The 20922-nt window shown below is 47.1% G+C and overlaps 1 protein-coding gene across 19 annotated transcripts in view; it reads left to right on the plus strand.

Moving 5' to 3' along the window:
* The window catches only part of SUN1 (Sad1 and UNC84 domain containing 1), a 59902-nt gene that overhangs the window by 14395 nt on the left and 24585 nt on the right, over positions 1–20922 (plus strand). For 5 of the 19 annotated variants that reach the window (XM_010331630.2, XM_010331631.3, XM_010331633.3 and 2 more), the window contains exons 2-9: positions 1099–1195; positions 7915–8103; positions 10489–10673; positions 11984–12010; positions 12114–12287; positions 18456–18653; positions 19248–19331; positions 19652–19762. In XM_010331630.2, coding sequence (XP_010329932.1) covers positions 1119–1195; positions 7915–8103; positions 10489–10673; positions 11984–12010; positions 12114–12287; positions 18456–18653; positions 19248–19331; positions 19652–19762 — 1045 coding nt within the window. In that variant the 5' untranslated portion in view covers positions 1099–1118. The remainder of the gene's footprint in view (positions 1–1098; positions 1196–7914; positions 8104–10488; positions 10674–11983; positions 12011–12113; positions 12288–18455; positions 18654–19247; positions 19332–19651; positions 19763–20922) is intronic. The other 14 variants (XM_010331634.3, XM_039470267.2, XM_074406617.1 and 11 more) reach the window with 6 other exon arrangements.

Genomic DNA, 20922 nt, shown 5'->3' on the forward strand with positions numbered 1-20922 from the left:
GGCTGGAGTGCAGTGGCGCGATTTTGGTTCACAGCAGCCTTCGCCTCCCGGGTTCAAGCGATTCTCCTGCTCAGCCTCCTGAGTAGCTAGGATTACAGGTGCCCACCACCATCCTGGCTAATTTTTGTATTTTTGGTAGAGACAGAGTTTCGCCATGTTGGTCAAGCTGGTCTCAAACTCCTGACCTTATGAACTGGCCACCTTGGCCTCCCAAAGTGCTAGGATTACAGGCCAGTCAACAGTGGTCTTTATTTCTGTGGTACTTCATTTCAGAGAAAGTCATATGAATTAAAGTACCATTGGTTTGATTTCTGGAGCTCAGTCATTTGTACAAAAGTATCTTTTGTCCAGGGTGTTCTTTATTTTTAATTATGTCTTCCTCAGATAGTTCAGCAACCAATTATTATTCACATTGCTACTATGAGGATTTTTTGAAATTTCAGGGTGTGTGCTTGTGTGTATTTTTAGCTGGAAGAAAGTTGTGAGTCATTCCAAAGAAATCTAGATGACAACCTGAGAAACAATATACTGAACACTTTCTAACCTAAAAAGTAATCTGTTTTCTTGTAAGGAAAAGTGTAAATAGTGCCTTAAGCTTTTTGATTATTCACCTTGCAGTTTCTTTTCTGATTCTGGGATGCTTGTGAGAACTTCAGCATTTAGGAACGTGTGCACTGCTGCTTGGCCATAGAGTAGCAGGTAGTTCTATTTTAGTTAATAAAAACTTACTTCAGAAGACCGAAGACATTTTGACACCATGAGGAAATCCAAAAGACATCATGAAAAGAGTTCTGAATTTCTTTCAGTGTTTCTTGGAAAGTGCTCCTGGTTTCACTAGTCAGTCAGTTGAGGGTTTCACCAGTCCTTTTTCAGGATACGCCAGGGGACTAGATATTATAGAAGTGGCCCAGGCTTGTAACTATGGAAATACTGTTTCCTCTCTTCAAAAAGTAAAAACACTGCTGCTGGCCATATTTCCTTAGAGCATTGATGGTGACCTGGGTTCAGTCGCATGTAGGCGGCTCAGGTTGACTAAGACAGGACTGCCCTGGATTTCTGCCCCTTAAACACTCTGCATTTCTTTCCCACCCTCTGCAGTATGGTTTGAAGTGGTGAACATGGATTTTTCTCGGCTTCACATGTACAGTCCTCCCCAGTGTGTGCCGGAGAACACGGGCTACACATATGCGCTCAGGTGAGTGTGCGCCTGCACGTGGGGTCCTGGCCTTGCAATACCCACTCGCTTTTGCTGTGGCATGGAACGTCACAGGAACCTGATAGTACTACCGACTACATGTGGTATTTTGAAGGTGAAAGGAAAAGATAAACTTTATCTTACGGCTTTAAGAGCTTGTTTTGAAAGCTGTTTCCAAATTTGTTTATCCTGGTGACTGTGTGGTTAGTCATCGCAGGTGGCTTGATGGCTTCATGGCTTCGACCCCACCCAGGTGGTTTTGATCTTGAGAAGTCTCAGTGGTTATAGCTAGTGTTTGATGTCTATCAATGGCTTGGTATTTTTAAGTTAACAGAAATAACCTGGAATATTATTTGCCCTTTGAAAGGAAGCATCTCCTAGAACAGTGTTGAAGCTCAGGGTTTCAAGAACACGACTTTTGTCTGAGGCTAAGTTTTCTGCTTTTATTTGTATTCTGATCCACTGAACTGAGACTTCTGAGTCTGAAGACTTGCTGCCCTGCCCCTTATGTTTTCGTTTACCGGATAGAAAGGGTGACTGAAACGAAGCTTGCGTTTCATGAAATTATGGGTTAGTGCCAAAGGAAAATACATAACTAGACAGGCCAGGATTTGATCAGCAGGTTGAAAACCTTGTGTACCCAAGCAGATGTTTAAGGCACCAGTAAAATGCTTGTGTAATTTTTTCAGTGGCTTATCTTTTTTTTTTTTTTTCTTTCCCCTTGGAGACAGAGTTTTACTCTGTCATCCAGGCTGGAGTGCAGAGGTGCAGTCTTGGTTCACTGCAACCTCCACCTTCCAGATTCAAGCAATTCTCCAGCCTGAGCTTCTGGAGTAGCTGGGATACCATGCCTGGTAGCTCTTATATTTTTAGTAGAGACAGGGTTTCACCATGTTGGCCAGGCTGGTCTCAAACTGCCAACTTCAAGTGATCTGCCAGACTCAGCCTCTCAAAGTGCTGGGATCACAGACATGAACCACCTTGCCCAGCCTCAGTGTCTTATCCTCTAAAGGGTGAAAATGTAATTGAAATTAAGAAAATTAGAAAATATTTTAAGAAAAATACTTCTTACCAGGATTAGTCAGCCCCTAAATTTGATGATTGAGTTTTTAATTCACAATTCTAGGTCACATCACACTTCCATAGCAACACATTCTGTTTTATAAGAGTCCTGTTGTGGTTAGAACAGAATGGGTGGGACAGCTCGGGGAAGACTGCTCCTTCCTCCAGACTGTGCATGGAACATGATTCCTAGTCATTTATTTTTGCTTTTCTGACCTATTTTAAATACTGTTTTAAAAATGCCTGTATCTGGCCAGGCACAGTGGCTCATGCCTGTTATCCCAGCACTTTGAGGGGCTATCATGAGGTCAGGAGTTCAAGACCAGCCTGACCAATATGGTGAAACCCCATCTCTACTAAAAATACAAAAATTATCTGGGGGCTTGGTGGTGCGTGCCTGTAGTCCTAGCTACTCGGGAGGCTGAGGCAGGAGAATTGCTTGAACTGGGAGGCAGAGGTTGAAGTGAGCCAAGATTGCACCATTGCACTCCAGCCTGGGTGAGAGAGGGAGATTCCATCTCTAAAAAATAAATAAAATTTGTTTTCTTGTCTGGAAAATGACAAACTATGCAGGTTGCAAGAACAGTGACAAGCCCACTTGCTGGCCACTGGCTTCGACAGTGATGCGTGCAGGTCTCTGCTCCCATCTAGCACTGTGGAGCCTTCGCCACCAGTGCCTCAGCTCACAAGGGTTCCCCAGCCACTGTCTTGCTGCACCAATAGCCTGGCACGCTCCCCTCCAGGATAGGGTGGGCCCCAACACTTTCTCTCACGTTCCCCTGGAACTCCACTGGACTGTTTAAAGCCAGTATCTAAAAGATGGTGATATATTTAACATAACCCAAATACCAGTATCATCCCAGTAATTTAAAAGGGCTTCTTAATATATTTAGTCAGTGTTCCAGTATCCCAGATCCTTGAATTTTTTTTTTCACAATTAATTTTTTTAAATGAACTTAAACAGAATATTCATGTTACATTGGATGATTTCTCTCTTAAGTTTCAATCTGTAGTTCTTGTAAGCTGGTAGTTAAGTCTGGAAGTCTGGTCATCTTTTGGCTTATTTCTTTATTGGCATGACTCTGTGACAGATGGAATGTAGCTCCCTGTCACCATCCTGAGTCTGTGCTGTCTGGCGTGTCTCCTCTGGTAGTGTTGAGGCTGATTGATGTTGTCAGCTCGACCCACCCACAGTAAAATCCAGCCATTGGCGATGGTTGCCTTGAGCTGCAGGATCAGAGGATGTTTTCCGGAGCCCGTGGACCTGACGTGCCGCTGCCCATGCTCTGATCCAAGGGCACTGGAGACGTCAGGGTCTTACTGCCCAGCGAGAATTTCCAGAAGGAGGGACTTGTCAGCAAAGGCAGATGCTGCTGGACGGTCAGGAAGATGGGGTGAATCAGCCGTGGAGGCCGGAGGGCCTGGCAGAAGCCACTTCAGAGCGTCCACCGGGGCAAGAAGCCAGTGGAGATGAGCTGGTGCTCCAACCAGTTGACTGCTGGGGGAGATGGAGTGGTGTGGCTTTGAGTGGAATTTGTTTTTTACCATGGGGTGAGCCCAGGGTGTGTCTAGATGCTGGTGGTCGGGAGCCAGTAGAGAGAAGCTGAAGATATAGGAGAACAAGGAAGGGCCTCCTGCAGAGAGAGAAGAGGGCGGGAGAAACTCCATCCAGAGCACACAGGCTTGGCTCGGGAGTCTTCCATCGCAGCAGGCAGGAAGGGTGCTCAGGGGAGAACATAAGTAAATGTATGAGTTCATGCATAGGAAGAGGTTGATTACGCGGAATTGGCTCACACCGATGGAGGCTGGCAAGGCCCAAGATCTTCAGGTTGAGTTGGCAAGGGGAGACTCTGAGCAGCCTATGGTGTTAAGTTCCAGGCCAAGTCCAGGGGCCCAATACCCAAGAGAACCACGGTATAGTTCAAGTTTGAAGGTCAGCTGGCTCAAGGCCCTGGAAAAGCTGACGTTTAAGTTTGAGTCTAAAGGCAGGAGTAGCTGGTGTTCCCACTTCAGGCTGTCAGACAGGAGGAGCTCCTTCTTACTAAAGCCTTCCTGTTCTGTCCAGGCCTTCAGTGGATTGGAGGGCAGTCTGCTTTCCCAGTGTTTTGATTTGGATTTGAATGTTACTGTCATCCAGAAGCACCCTCACAGATACTCTTACAGAATAATGTTTGAGCAAACATCTGGGTGCCCAAGGCCCAGTCAAGTTAACACATAAGATTAACCCCTGCAGAGGGAAAGGATGGGCATGGTTGAGGGGAGGCAGTTTTCTAATGGCATCAGGTTTTACTGGGAAGAAAAATGCAGGGCCTTCCTGACACAGACCAAGAGGTGGAGGGAAGGAGATGGTGGCCTTAGACATGGGGTGCATGGAGGAAGTCTGAAAGGGCCACTGAGGGCCGGGTGCAGATGGCCTCCGACACATGGATGGCCTGAGGACCTGTGGACCTCGGATGAAGACACACTGGCACCTGCCACATGAGGAACTTGAGAGAAAGCCTTGGGGTCCACCCTGTCCCAGTGGGGAGAGTGCCAGGCCTTGAGAGAGCATTGGGGCCCACCCTGTCCTGGCAGGGAGAGTGCCAGGCCACTGGTGCAGCAGGACAGCGGGCTAGGGAACCCTTGTGAGCTGAAGCCCTGCTCACGGAGGCTCTGAAATGCTGGGGTGAGCCGGGGTCTGCGGTTGGAGTCAGTGTTGGGGGCAGCCGTCACCCTTCTGTGATCAAGGATCTGAACCGCAGAAGTCTGAGACCCCTTTCAGTCCAACACACCTGAGCTGAGGTAACCTGGCATACCTTTGTTGGGCAGGTGCTGAGTCCAGGGTATGCTTGGTACCTATTTGTCTCTGGTTTTCTATTGGAGTCCATTTTTTTTCAGTCTTTTGATACAAAGTACATCTAAATAACACGTTTAAAAGAACAATGCATAACTAATGAGAGAAAGACATTAACACCTTATGCTCTTGAGAGTGAGATCTCTTAAGTTTTCAGGGTCTTCATCAGTCTTTTTTCCTTGTTCTGTCACTTAATTCTCTCTAATCCTGTACTGAACACCTTAGTTTGAAATTTTGTGTTCCCCCAAACACTGTAGAGAAGGTAATAAAGTGCTTTAATACGACAGCCTAATGAGCTGCATTGTGTCCTGGGCCAGCATCCGTGTCCTCCTCTCCACAGGCCACTGGTGTCCTCCTGCAGGGCTCTGGGCACACCTGACTCTAGGAACCATGTTATGGATGGCAGCTAGGTTCACAGTCTAAGCCCGTCAGCAGAGGTAGCTTGTGAACTTCCTCAACTGCACCTGAGCTGTGGTGCTGATGGAATTGTGGGTGCTGGGGTTGGAAGGGACCCCAAGAGGTCACCTAATGCCACAGATGAGGGGGCCGGAAGGAATCCCGAGCTCACCTGATGTTATGGATGAGGGGGACTGGAAGGGACCCCAAGAGGTCATTTTGATGCTGTGGATGAGGGGGGCCAGAAGACACCCTGAGAGGTCACCTAATGTGGATGAGGGGCTGGAAGGGACTCCGAGAGGTCACCTGATGCCACAGATGAGGGGAGCCGGAAGGGACTGAGAGGTCACTTGATGTTGCAGATGAGGGGGGCTGGAAGGGACTGAGAGGTCACTTGATGTTGCAGATGAGGGGGCCGGAGAGACTGAGAGGTCACTTGATGTTGCAGATGAGGGGGCCGGAAGGGACCCCGAGCTCACCTGATGTTGTGGATGAAAGGGGCCAGAAGGGACCCCAAGAGGTCATTTTGATGCTATGGATGAGGGGGGCCAGAAGAGACCCTGAGAGATCACCTAATGTGGATGAGAGGGGCTGGAAGGGACCCCAAGAGGTCACTTGATACCACGGATAAGGCAGGCCGGAAGGGACCCCCAAGAGGTCACCTGATACCTTGGATGAGCGGGGCCGGAAGGGACTGTGAGAGGTCACTTGATGTTGTGAACGAGGGGGCCGGCAGGGACCCCCCAGCTCACGTGATGTTGCAGATGAGCAGCTGAGACCCAGGAGCTTTCCTAACTTGGGTGCCTACTTTCTGCTGGGACTTGAAATTTTGGTCTTTGAAGTCAAAGCCCCAAATTCCTGGTCCCTCCTCTTTTTCTTCCTTCCCCTTGTCTCCTCCCTCCCCAACTTTTAAACATGGCTGCCTTACCTTGATGATAAGTCCAGTGCTGTGCAGCTCCGGGTGAGGGCCCTCTGACTGGCCATGGTAGCCAGTGTGAAGAGCCTCTCTTGCTTTTACGTGTCTGTGTGTGGATGGGTACCTGGTGGCATTTTGTTACTAGGTTGGTGCCAGGTTTTTGTGTTGAACAGTGTACCCACAAGTCTATTCTGTGACCATGTGCAGGTCCTCTGTTTCCTTGGGCCCCTGCAGCATGTGTAGAGGGATGTGCCCTGGTGTGCCTGCCCATTCCCCTATGGGTGGCATCCCCACGTCTCTCTGCTGTGACAGCGCTGCCGTGACTGTCCTTCCACACAGCTTCCTCACTTGCACCTTTCAACCGAAACCAGCAAGCATTCGTGGTTTGTGTTGGAAAGCAGGGATCCCATCTCAACTTCAAACCCAGTAGTTAGATTTGAGGCTGAGGGTGGTGGTGGGAGGGTAGAATTCAAAGAGGTCAACAGATGAATGGAAAGTAGTGATTATATTGGTCCATACCTACATGACAGATTCTGATTTGAAGTAAGATGGTCTTCTTAAACTAGAATCACAATTGTGTAAAATACTCTGCTAGAAGCAAACTAACCCTCCTTTAGATGACACTGGAATTGTGCCTAGCTTCATACCCATGGTCAGCATTCAGCATAGCCCAGTGCAGTCTCTCTCTTGTCCCCACCTCAGCCTCTAAGTGAAAGAAGAACCTCTTTCTTTAATTGTGTGTGGAGACTTGAAGCAGTTTGTATTAACTTACTGTTGTTCATGAACGTCTACAGGGTCTTGCTGTGTTGCCCAGGCTGGAGCGCAGGGGTGCAGTCATAGCTCACTGCAGCCTCAAAACTCCTAGGCTCAAGCTGTCCTCCTGCCTAGGCCTCCCAAAGGGCTGGGATTGCAGATGTTAACCACCTTGCCTGGCTCATCTGTTTATTCAGTTAAATTAATTGAATAATTATATGGAAGGTTTTGGAAGTGACTTTTTTGGTCACAGGCTCAAAGCAGTTTTTGAATTTGTTTCAAGGTGTGGGTTTAGACAGATTCTAAGTTCAGAAGGGGAGTGTTGATGGCTCGGTCACTTGGTTTCTTCTGCTACGTGGATTCGTTCTAAAATGCGCTGGTGTATTGGGTTAAATCTCATGTCCTAACTGCGTATCAGCATCGTGTTTACTAGAAAACATGCTCTGATGTGTTTTTATCAAGTGGGGACATGCCCTCAGGCAGTTCTCAGGGTGAGTTGTAGACTCTGTACTTGAGCGTCTGGGAAGTGTGCTGTCCCTTCATCTGATGTGAAGCAGGAGTGGCTGGGGCAGATGTTGGGAGCTGATGTTGGCTGATCTCTGTGCCACTGTATGTTTGCTTTAGAGTGAAGTTGTCACATAGTCATAGTTCCTCTTGAAAATTCACAATATGTTGCACTTTCAGTTAATTATTTGTTCATTTTGTTTCTGAATGGGGGCTGTAAGCGCTCCTTATCTCTGACGAGTTTTTTCCTTGTAGTTCCAGTTATTCTTCAGATGCTCTGGATTTTGAGACCGAGCACAAATTGGACCCTGTATTTGATTCTCCACGGATGTCCCGCCGTAGTTTGCGCCTGGCCGCGACAGCGTGCACCCCGGGGGATGGTCAGGCTGCGGGTGCCGACGGCTGTGCCAGCAACATCGTCTCCCTAAAGAACAGAGCGGCCAGGTGAGCACCGCTGCACTTCCTCTCTGCCTGATCTCTAACACCAGTTAAAACCAAGCTTCCATACTTTTTGTTCTGTAAAGCCACACCCTCTCTCTTGAGCTTAAGGGTTTCTTTTGTGTGTGTGTTTGTGTGTGTGTGTGTGTGTGTGTATGTGTGTGTGTGTGTGTGTGTGTGTGTGTGTATACAGACACAAACCTGCCATATAAAGTGATAGTTTGGCTGTAAATAAAGACAGGCCAGGCACGGTGGCTCATGCCTATAATCCCAGCACTTTGGGAGGCCCAGGTGGGCGGATCGTGAAGTCAGGCATTTGAGACCAGCCTGGCCAACGTGGTGAAACTCCATCTCTACTAAAAATGCAAAAAATTAGCCAGGCATGATGGCAGGTGCCTGTAGTCCCAGCTACTTGGAAGGCTGAGGCAGGAGAATCACTTGAATCCAGGAGGCAGAGGTTGCAGTGAGCCAAGATTGCACCACTGCACTTCAGCCTGGGCAATAGAGTGAGAGACTGTCTTAAAAAGACTTAAAGCAACTCCGGAATCTATGTGGGTTGTCTAGTATTGATGTTCTGCTGTCCATGTTTCAAGTTCTTTGCTGGGACATTCCATGTGCAGTGCCAGCATTAAGGTCTGGAAGCTCGTGGTCCTGTGGTAGGAGCTGAGTCACAACTGTCTTACCGCATGTTTAAGGAGGAAGGAACCTTACAGGTTACACATGGTGTTGTGGACTATTTCCATGTCCAGTTCATTCTTTCTTTTTGAGACAGAGTCTCACTCTGTCACCCAGGCTAGAGAGCAGTGGTATGATCTCAGCTCACTGTAATCTCTGCCTCCTGGGCTCATGCGATTCTCCTGCATGCAACCTCCTGAGTAGCTGGGATTACAGGTGTTGCACCACTGTGCCTGGCTAATACACGTTGTGTGTGTGTGTGTGTGTGTGTGTGTGTGTGTATTTTTTTGTGATGGAGTTTCACTCTTGTCACCAAGGCTGGAGTACAGTGGCATGATCTTGGCTCACTGCAAACTCTGCCTCCCAGGTTCAAACGATTATCCTGCCTCAGCCTCTTGAATAGCTGGGATTTCGTGTGCCCGCCACCACACCCTGCTAATGTTTGTATTTTTAGTAGAGATGGGGTTTTGCCATGTTTGCCAGGCAGGTCTCAAAACTCCTGACCTCAGGTGATCTGCCTGCCTCAACCTCCCAAAGTGCTGGGATTACAGGTGTGAGCCACTGCACCTGGCCCAATTCATTCTTCATGTCTTTATTAAAAATTTGTGTGTTAACTGACAAATACATTAAGTTTAGATTATTTACCTGTATTTGTGTTTGTTGAGTTCATTTGATCTCTGAACCCTCCATGTGCCCATCACCACTCCTGTACTAAGAAGGATCAAAAGTCTGCAAGATCTTTGTGCCATGTAGGGATAATAAAAGTGACAGCTTTATGTTGCACGTGTAAGAACAAAGAGTTTCCATTCCAGTGGTCTTTCTCTCGAGAAGGAAGGTGTTGGCTGTTAAGAGCGGAATGGCTGATGGTAGAGAGCTGGACTGGGGTCTGAATGATGGCTGCAGCCGGCAGCTTTCACAGGCATCACAATCATCCAGGGAGTTCACTTTCTACAAAGTTAGATTCCCAACCTCACCCTTAGAAGATGCAGGTGTCAGTTCATGATGCAGCAGAGAACCAGCAGATCCTGTTGCGTAGCTCCATGACAAGCACGCAGCTACCAGTGTTGCACAGCAGCCCAGTCCCCTCCTCCTGGTGACGTGGAGAGCAGGTGTGCTGCCGCACCAGGCTCCCATGGCCATCATCCTCCCTCTGCCCCATGTCGCTGCAGCCTTTCACCTCCCACGCTTCCTTGTAGGGGAGGATCTTATTCATTGTCCTGGGTTCCCCCAAACTGACGATGGTGAACATTCAGAGGATGTTTACTTCTGAGAGCTTTCCTTTTGTCATTTGTGGTAAATATGAATGCAGAAATTATTTTATAACCACCTATTCTTGCTGTACTTAACACAATTCCATCTTTACCAGTGACTTAGAAATAGTTTTTAGAAAAGGGGAGGATTACATTTATAAATCAGTTTTTTATTTTCAGTTCGTTTTTATTTTTAGTTTATTAGCTTTTAACCACTTTTGGGTCGTGGTGCCCAAAATAACCTGGAAACTATTTTGTGTTTACAATTTTAGAGGAAGTTCCTGGATCCCCGCTTAAAAACTCCTTTTTTATATTAATTGATTCATTGCTTTGGAAAAAGCATAAGAAAATGGTTTGCCTTAAAATGCTGTGTTTATTCTCAGATGAAGAGTTTGTGTTTGTCAAATGTAATCATTTTGCATTTGCTAGAAAAGATCTGTAAACTTGCTGTTCTTTTTCTTTTTAGAACAGCAAAACAGTGCAGAAGCGCAAACAAATCGGCTTTTAGCATCAACCACGTGTCAAGGGAGGTCACATCCTCTGGCATCAGCCACAGCAGCACTGCCAGCCTGCAGGACGCTGTGACTCGACGGCCTCCTGTACTGGACGAGTCTTGGATTCGTGAGCAGACCACAGTGGACCACTTCTGGGGTCAGTCCCTGGGAGATGCAGATCGCCCACTTACAGCTGGGGTGTTTCTCAGATTATGCTGGAAGAGGGAGGCTGTGGCTAGACTGTCTGTTTGTGTGTGACTGGTTGGGAGAAGCATCAGTTAGGTTTCAGGTTTGTCCTCAGACTTGATCAGGATGCAACTTGGAAGTTGATTCCATGTGCACCTTCTCGACTGGGTTATGCTATCATTGGGTTATGCTAACAAGATGGGGAGATGAAGCAGCAGGTAGTCATCTGATGACTGTGTTTTTATCAATGCATTACTTTTATAGGATGTTTGAAGAAAGGCAGTGTAAAAACTTAAACCAGTGTGTTTTCAAGAAAGCTCTAAGCAGTGAGGCAGCCAGGGTTAGCGGGTTGTGACAGAGTGTTGCAGGGTGAGGCATCGGCGCTTGGACTGGTCTGACGTGGGGTCTGGGCAGTGGGAGCCATAGCCTGGCTGTTGAGAGTGTGGGGTCTCAAGGCTGTGCATGGGGAGGGAAGCTTGGTAAAGGGCACCCAGCTGCTCGTCTGCATTCGGTTTATCTTCTGGTTGGCCCTTTTGAGACAATTAGAAGATCCAGATTAGTTCCAGAGATCATTTGTGCTAAATTTGGGAAGCATTGGTATTCGTGTTTTTTCTGTTTTGCTCAGCTGGTAAGAGTGGTTACCAAGCAACAGAGAGGCATCTCCTGCTGCTGATGAGGCTTCTGCCTCCCTGAGCGTGCTGTGAGAAGAGAGCCTTTCCTCTCGTTCCCCTTGGGTTCTGCTTACCTCCTTAGGCCAGGTGGTGTGTGTGCTGCTGTCTGTCTCTATTTTCTCCAAAGCTAAGCTTTCACCTTCAGTCAAAAGATAGTATCTTCATATATCTGGAGGCATTTTAGGAAATAAACCATGACCAGTGTCACAATGCTGATTTATTAATCATTGTAACCTTTACTTTTTTTTTTTTTTTTTTTGAGATGGAGTTTTGCTCTTGTTACCCAGGCTGCAATGGCATGATTTCGGCTCACCACAACCTCCGCCTCCTAAGTTCAAGCAATTCCTCTGCCTCAGCCTCCCGAGTAGCTAGGACTACAGGCACGCGCCACCATGCCCAGCCAATTTTTGTATTTTTAGTAGAAACAGGGTTTCACCTTGTTGACCAGGAGGGCTCGATCTCTTGCCCTCATGGTCCACCCGCCTCGGCCTCCCAAAGTGCTGGGATTATAGGTGTGAGCCACTGCGCCCGGCCTACATTTTTTTAAGAATGGGTTTTGATAAGTTGAGCTCAACAGCAAAAATATGTGATTTTTTTTTTTTTTTTGTAGGTCTTGACGATGATGGTGATCTTAAAGGTAATTATTTTAGCCCTTTTACTTTCATACACATTTACAGAGTTTTAGTTAAGTATCTGCAGGTCGTGATAAACAGGTTCCATCTACTTTTTGAAAACTTTAGGTGGAAATAAAGCTGCCATTCAGGGAAACGGGGACCTGGCAGCTGCCACCGCGCGCAACGGCTACACCTGCAATGAATGCAGCATGCTCTCCGAGCGCAAGGACGCGCTCACAGCACGCCCCGTAGCCCGCGGCCCCTTGTCAAGAGTTTATTTTAGGGACAGGAATCAAAAACGTAAGTCTCACTCTTTTAAAACTCAGAAAAAGAGGTGTTGTCCAAATATTAATATTTCCTTTTTGTGAGCCTTAGTGTCTGCACTATTCGTATTGGAGATGTAACTCAAAATTATCCCTTGAAAGCTTAAGAAGTACACCACAAGTCAGCTCTGTCCTGCCTGTCCTCTTTCAGCTTACATTTTATGTGGTCAATAATTTTGTATCTAAAGGTATTTGAAATTTTATAAATTTGGACTTGATGTGAGCAAGAGAAAATTTCTACTTAAATGAAGCTAATAAAACTAGAGTCACTTTTAGATGCACACCTTTATTTTTAATAAGACAGCACAGATGCTTGCGTGTACTTAAGGAATGGCTTTGGGACGTTACTACAGTCTGTCCTTTGAAGTGTTTATGCCAGGATTCGTGTCAGGAAAACATTTCCTGTGGTTGTTAGCCTGTGGTTATGGTGATGGAGGGGCCTTTGGAGAACACATGGGTTTGGGAAGGACACACGGGGTTCTGGTTTGTTCCAGGACAGCAGCAGTCATTATGGGGAACCCCCTGACATGGGCAGTCACTGCTGGGGCATCCTCCCAGGTGAGCAGGTGAAGACAGAGCCACAGGCACCTTTCCAGCTTCCAGGCAGGGCCAAGATGCCCAGGGGGTTGGGACTCTGCCCTCATGGCTGCCTGGCCCAGGATCTCTCTCACCTGTGGCAGGAAGAGGCTGGGGCCCTTGGCTGGGTGGGTGCTGCCTCGTTGTCAAGCCCTTGGCACTTTGTCTTTCAAGCCCACGTCCTGCTGTGCTTGGAGGTGCTGGAAGCCTCAGGAGGGCAGGCCAGGTCTGTTTTATCAACTCTGAGCCTGGCTATGCTGGGGACGTGGGGCATTCGTCCAGTATTATTCAAATGACCGAACGTAATGAAGGAGGGCAGGAGGATGAAGGCCTCTGCCCTTTCTGAGACTTCCAGCATCTTATTTTTACTGTTTGTTTTCATGGCCCTCACTTGTGGCTGTGTCTGCTGTGGTGTTATGGAGACTGCTAGTGTTAATACAGCACAGTAAGAAGGTATGAAAGGGAAGGGAAAGGGCAGGAGCAAGGCTGCACAGGGGCTTCCCTCACTGAGCACAGTGCTTGCTTGGGTTCTTATACGTATACCAGCACTGCTGAGTGCCCACTCTGCACCAGGCACTGTTCATGTATGGTCACAGCAGCCCCCTTTTTGCAGACAAGCAAACTGGGGCTTAGCCTGCTCAGAAGGCTCACAGGCAGATGTGGGGCCTGGAGCTGAACTCGGGCATCTGATGCAGGTGCTCCCCTGAGCTGCCCTTCTCCCTGAGCACTTGGTACCCTAGGGCTCTGCGGAGTGCTGCCTGTGAGGCCTCACGTAGCCATTGATGGGCTGAACATAACATTTTTCTTAGAATAAAAGCACATTCCATAAACTATATGATGGCAGAATAGGAGGTTCACAGATAATTGAGAGAACCTACAGAAACGTGCTCTTTTCCAAAGGCCTTCACACACATGTTGTAGTAAATGTGTCTCTTTATGACTGGTAGTATGCTGGGGGTCAGTGCCCAAGCTTAGCCATGCAGTTGAGTATATATTTAGATGGAAAAGGCACTGGTGTGGTGTGGGTTGTAGCTTCCCAAAACTCATGGCACATCCCAGGGGACGTTGGTCTTGGGTGTTTTGGGGGAGAAGACAAGCCTCTCTGGGCTTCACACCTGCTTGGCCTCTCAGACAAGGGCCAGGACTTGTGCAGCCCACACTAGTGTATTGCCCTGTATTAGAGTAAACATATTTATCAAAGAACATTGGAAAATCAGAGAGACACAAAAAGAAAGTGAAAATCACCTACAAGGTGCCACAACAGGAAAAAAACACACTCCAGAGATTTCCCCTCTGCGTTCTTACAGTCAGATTGTGTAAATTGTTTGCATAATCATACTTATTTAAAATAATATGGCTTTCCTAAAGTATAAATTTTCCCTCCACATTTTCTTAATTTTGTTTTTATGTATGTACTGATTGTAATACTCAGCTGTAAAATTTTTCAGTACTATAGATAAAATAAGTCCTTTCCCCACACCCAATACATCTCCTCCTGAGGGAACCACTGCTAATGATAGCTGGGTGGGAATTCTTAGCTTTGTAAATTAGGTAAAATTCAGATAACATGAAATTCACCATTAACAATTTTAAAGTGTGTGACTCAGCAGCATTCAACCTTCCCCCAGTGCTGCGTGCCATCCGGGGTTCTTTATGCACCTGCAGGACTATGTGGTTTTGGCTCTGTCTTTCCTTAAATGCCATCACAGTGTATGCACAGTCTAGCATCTCTTTGCATTTTATATGTTAATTCAGATTATTCTTTTTTTTTTTTTTTTTTTTGAGATGGAGTTTCGCTCTTGTTATCCAGGCTGGAGTGCAATGGCGCGATCTCGGCTCACCGCAACCTCCGCCTCCTGGGCTCAGGCAATTCTCCTGCCTCAGCCTCCTGAGTAGCTGGGATTACAGGCACGCGCCACCACGCCCAGCTAATTTTTTTTGTGTTTTTTTTTTTAGTAGAGACGGGGTTTCACCATGTTGACCAGGATGGTCTCGATCTTTCGACCTCATGATCCACCCGCCTCGGCCTCCCAAAGTGCTGGTATTACAGGCTTGAGCCACCGCGCCCGGCCTCAGATTAACTTTATTCTTTTTGATGCCTGTACAACTTTTAAAAATTTTGAGATGGAGTCTTGCTCTGTTGCCCAGGCTGGAGTGCAGTGGCACGATCCAAGTTCACTGTAACCTCCGCCTCCTGGGTTCAAGCAGTTCTCCTGCCTCTGCCTCCCAAATAGCTGGGACTACAGAGTTGCGCCACCATGCCTGGCTAATTTTTGTATATTTAGTAGAGATGGGGCCAGGCTGGTCTCAAACTCCTCACTGACCTCAAGTGATAACACCCACTTTGGCCTCCCGAAGTGCTGGAATTAACAGGCATGAACCTGTACTGGCTGCCTGTACAGTATTGTTTATGGCTGTAGCAAATTTTAGGTTCTAAGTGAACATTCAGACTTTTTATGTTTGTGCACCATTAAAAACATTGTTTCTTTGAATGTTTCCCTGTAGGTATGTCTTTTTTTTTTTTTTTTTTTTTTTTTTTTTTTTTTTTTGAGACGGAGTTTCGCTCTCGTTACCCAGGCTGGAGTGCAATGGCACGATCTCGGCTCACTGCAACCTCCGCCTCCTGGGTTCAGGCAATTCTCCTGCCTCAGCCTCCTGAGTAGCTGGGATTACAGGCACGTGCCACCATGCCCAGCTAACTTTTTGTATTTTTAGTAGAGACGGGGTTTCACCTTGTTGACCAGGATGGTCTCGATCTCTCGACCTCGTGATCCACCCGCCTCGGCCTCCCAAAGTGCTGGGATTACAGGCTTGAGCCACCGCGCCCAGCTCCCTGTAGGTATGTCTTTGTGGACAGTGCAAGCTTTTCTCCAGAGCAGACAAGCTAGAGGGAGAATTGGCCTTGTCCACTTAATGATGTGCCCTTTCACTCGCTGTCCTCCATGCCTGGCCCTAGTGATTGTCTCCTGTAGTAGGATGCAGGTCCCCTTTCCTTTTGGCCAATTCTTCATATTTTTGCTCTTTTAAAACCTTCCATGACATTTCAATGTTTGTTTGTTTGAGATGGAGTCTTGCTCTGTCGCCCAGACTGGAGAGCAGTGGCGTGATCACAGCTCACTGAGGCCTCAGACTCCTGGTCTCAAGTGATCCTCCCACCTCAGCCTGCCTAGTAGCTACCACCCCCAGCTATTTTTCGTGTTTTTTGTAGAGATGGGGTTCTGCCATGTTCCCTGGGTTGGCCTCGAACTCCTGGGCTCAAGTGATCTACTTGCCTCAGCCTCCCAAAGTGCCGAGATTACGGGCATGAGCCACCTCACCCAGCCGAATTTCAGGATTTTTATTATGGGTGAGACTGACCATGCATTCCCTCTTAAGTTTTTATTTCTTTAAAGTCACTGTAACTCGAGCCTCACCATTTTCAGCTGGCCTTATGCCACAGATCTTTTTCTTTCTTTCCTTTGTTTTTTTTTTTTTGAGACAGGGTCTTACACTGTTGCTCAGGCTGGAGTGCAGTGGTATGAACACAGCTCACTGCAACCTCTGCCTTCCAGGCCCAAGCAGTCCTCCTGCCTCAGCTTCCCAGTAGCTGGGACTACAGGCGTGCACTGTCACATTTGGCTAATTCTTATATTCTTTGTAGAGACGGTTTTACCACATTGCCCAGGCTGGTCTCCAACTCCTGGGCTCGGGTGATCTGCTCACCTCAGCCTCTCAAAGTGTTGGGATTACAAGTGTGAGCCACTACACCCTACCACTTGCCACAGAAGTTTTTTTTTTTTTTGAGACAGAGTCTCACTCTGTTGCCAGGCTGGAGTGCAGGGGTGTGATCTCGGCTCACTGCAACCTCCACCTCCCTGGTTCAAGTGATTCTTCTGTCTCAGCCTCCCAAGTAACTGGGATTACAGGCACATGCCATTATGCCCAGCTAATTTTTTTGGTATTTTTAGTAGAGATGGGGTTTCATCACGTTGGCCAGGATGGTCTAAATCTCCTGACATTGTCATCCGCCCACCTTGGCCTCCCAAAGTGCTGGGATTACAGGCGTGAGCTGCTGCACCCAGCCTAAACAGATCTTTAAGTTACCAAGTCTTGGTAGGTTGGGAGTGTGAGGGGAGGAGCCTCATCAGAAGCACTTCCATCAGGCAGACAGCTGAACCTGTTAAATTTGTGGAATATCATCCCACACATTTAGATTAGCAGGAAAAAGCATCAGGGATCACGTCGTATCATTTTTACATTGTGTCTTTTTTTTCCCCTTTGAGACAGAGTTCGTCACCCAGGCTGGAGTGCAGTGGCACGATCTCAGCTCACTGCAACCTCCACCTTCTGGTTTCAAGTGATTTTCCTGCCTCAGCCTCCCAAATAGCTGTGATTATAGGCACGTACCACCGCACCCAGCTGATTTTTACATTTGTAGTAGAGGTGGGGTTTCACCATGTTGGCCAGGCTGGTCTCAAACTCCTGACCTTGTGATTCATCTGCCTCAGCCTCCCAAAGTGCTGGGATTACAGGCATGAACCACACGACTGGCCCAACACACATTGTGTCTTCTAAAGTGAGAGGTGGTACGTGCCTGTAGTCCTAGCTACTCTAGAGGTTGAGGCAGGCAGGTTGCTTGAGCCCAGGAGGTCGAGGCTGCACTGAGCTGAGATCATACCGCTGTACTCCAGCCTGGGCAACAGAGCAAGATCCTGTCTCAAATAAATAAATAGATTGGGTACTTACTCATACCTGTAATCCCACATGTTTGGGAGGCAGAGGTGGGAGGATCACATGAGGTCTGGAGTTTGAGACCAGCCTGGGTAACATATGAAGACCCCATATCTACAAAAGCAAAAACAAATTATCTGGGTATGGTGGCATGTGCCTTACTTTCATCTACTCAGGAGGCTGAGGTGGGAGGATCGCTTGAGCTCAGGAGGTTTGAGACCAGCCTGGGCAACACAGTGAGACCTCGTCTCAACGAAAAATACAAAACATCAACTGGGCTTGGTGGCAAGCACCTGTAATCCCAGCTACTTAAAGAGGCTGAGGTAGGAGGATCACTTAGGCCCAGAGTTCAAGGCTGCAGTGAGCTATGATCATGCCACTGCTAGGCGACAGAGTGAGATCCTGTCCCTAAAAAAATTAAAAATAAAAATAATAAACAGCAAAGGCGGTGATTCTAGAGGTAATTCTGGTGCTCCAGTCTATCCATTTTCAAACTGGTGGGTCAGAGGCCATGAAACAAATGACTGTCAGTATCTGAATGTCGTGGTGTGTGCATAAACAGCATTGGAGTGAAGCATCCGCAGTTTGGGTACCCCGTAGATGATTGCTAGTGAGTCAGTTCTCTGTAAATCATTGCTAGTGCGTCAGTGGAGCTGGCAGCCTCCCCCTGGGGGGTTACTTCGAGTGCCCTCTCCAGGGTCCACTATCCACCGCCAGTTGGGCTCTTCCTGAGTGAGTGTCTTTGGTGTCCATTATAAAAGTGCTTTGCCTGAAATGAATAATTTGGCTATCTGACTTACCAGGAAGTAGATGTTGACTTTATGGGAAGAAATAACCCGTGTTCATGGTTTTTTAATAGGCGGTGCATCTTTGTACATGAATAGGATTTTGTGGTTGGCCAGATACACTGCATCATCTTTTTCATCATTTTTAGTTCAACTTTTTCAAGTGGTTTTAATGAAGCTCAATTATGAATCAGAAAATTACAAATTGAAAAGTTATGAATCAAAAGATTGTGACTCTCAAAGCTGTAAGTCAAAAAGCCATGAATCAAAAGGTATTTAAATATTTTTTTCCCTCCTTTTTCCACCACATCATGCTTTCGAGGTGGAGAAAGCATTGTGCTTTTCCTTGCACGGCGCCTCCCTCGCTGCCACCTCTTAGAGTCTTCGTGCTGGCTCTTCCTGCTTCCACTCTGGATCTTGCATCTCGGGAGCTTGTGGAACTTTTAATTTGTTCTATGTGTAGTTCAGTTCTCTCAAAGCTGATCAGTGTTGAAACATCTTTAAAGTTATTTCTTAAATGAAAAGTTACTGTGCTCAACTTTTCATTTTTATTACCTTTTTAAGGCAAAAACATGAATGCTATTTAGAATCTATTTTTACAAAACTATTTTATGCAGGCTAATCTTTGTGTTGTTTGGGCCACACACATGATTCAGCCAGGGGGTGGAGGGGCCTTTCACGTCTCTTCTCATGGCCCGAGCCCTGTCACCTGCATTCACCTGTGTGGTAGGAGCCATCGGCTGTCTGAACTCTGTGGAAGTGGCTAGCCTAGCACGTTCTCTGATCATGTTGACTTCATCGGGGTGCGAGAAGCACTTGAGCTCGGCGCTGGTGAGTTTTCTAAGCCTCTTTTGCGTGTGTTGCAGCTCATGCCAGTTACTGTGGGAGAGTGAATGTGAGAGAGTCTCTCAGAGAGGATGGCCACCTCAGTGTAAATGGGGCAGCGCTGTGTAAGTATGGCTTTGTTTTCCTGTGGGCGTTGGTCGTGGAGCTGGTCCCACACGCTGTCGTGTTGGGCAGTAGCAGTAGAGAATGTACAGCCCGTGTGACATGGTTGTCCTCACTGATGACGACAACGGGCTGGTGGAGCTGCTGCTTAAGCCCTTGTCACAGAAGCTCAGCCGCCAGATTGCATTTGCTTTGATTGTTAACTGTCTTGTGTGTAATTGAGTTTCCTAGTTTTTTCAGACTGCCGTTGCTATGCACAGTTGAGATGGACACAGTTTGCTTGTGAACCCACCACATTCACTGCTTGTCACCACACCCACAGGCGATGACTGTAAGGGCAAGACGCACCTCGACGCACACACAGCCGCCCACCCACAGTCGCCAAGGCCGTCCGGGCGGGCAGGGGCCCTCCGGCACATCGGGGCGTGCACAGGTTGTTCCTCGCCCCGTCTCCGTCTCATCCCGCCCTGTCACTATGCTGCTTGCGCTTTGTCTAGTTTGTGCTTGGAATTCAAGTGCTTTAAAGCCTTGCTGTAAAAACGGACAGGAATAGTATTAACTTTAGTTTAAAACAGGGTGAATCTTTCTCTCGAAAAGCTTCCTTGTACATTTTTTTTCTTTTGGAGACGGAGTCTCACTCTGTTGCCCAGGCTGGAGTGCAGTGGCGCAATCTGGGCTCACTGCAACCTCCACCTCGCAGGTTCAAGTGATTTTCCTGCCTCAGCCTCCTGAGTAGAGGAGTATTTTTGTATTTTGAGTAGAGACAGGATTTCACCATGTTGGCCAGGCTGGTCTTAAACTCCTGACCTCAGGCGATCTGCCTGCCTCGGCCTCCCAAAGTTCTGGGATTACAGGTATGAGCCACCATGCCTGGCCTCCTTGTAAATTTACTTAGTATGAATTAAATGTTTGAAAAGAATTTATTTGAGATTAAAAGTCGAGGAAAAGGGAGTCCCTGCTCACCCTCCTGTGTGGGAACTGGGGCTTGCAGCAGCTGTATCTCTGCCTTGGGCCGCCTTAGTGGTTGCTGTCTGTGTCTCCGTGTTTACATGAGCACATTATATGTTTCTAGTCTACACTCGAAACTTTCTTGGCAGAGGCATCCTCTCTAGGCATCTTTAAAAAAAAAATGTTAGTTTCAAAAATAATTGTCTCACCTGCTAATTAATAAACATAAAGCAATTGCTTTTTCGTTAAATCCTCATAAGCCATATTTCTTTGCATGTTGACCATGTTGTAATTACATAGCTGCAGGAATTAATATGCAGATGTTAAGTCAGTGTGAGGATAGAACTACCTACAATGAGAACTGGAACAAAACTTAGTTTGGGAGGCCGAGGCAGGTAGATCACTTGAGGCTAGGAGTTCAAGACCAGCCTGGCCACATAGCAAAACCCTGTATCTAAAAATAAAAATCTGGAACAAAACTGATTTCATGAGCAGTTTCCAGCCTTATGTAATGTGTGGTTTGATACTAAGTTTATTGTGGTACATTTGATCATCTAGTAGTGCTGTGTTACCATTCTGAAACACTTTTTTACTAGAAAATATTAGCCTTTAGAATAATTTTAATTTTGATCTTTGAGTAATTAT

Source organism: Saimiri boliviensis, chromosome 1 (assembly GCF_048565385.1).
Source record: "Saimiri boliviensis isolate mSaiBol1 chromosome 1, mSaiBol1.pri, whole genome shotgun sequence".
Classification (NCBI taxonomy): domain Eukaryota; kingdom Metazoa; phylum Chordata; class Mammalia; order Primates; family Cebidae; genus Saimiri; species Saimiri boliviensis.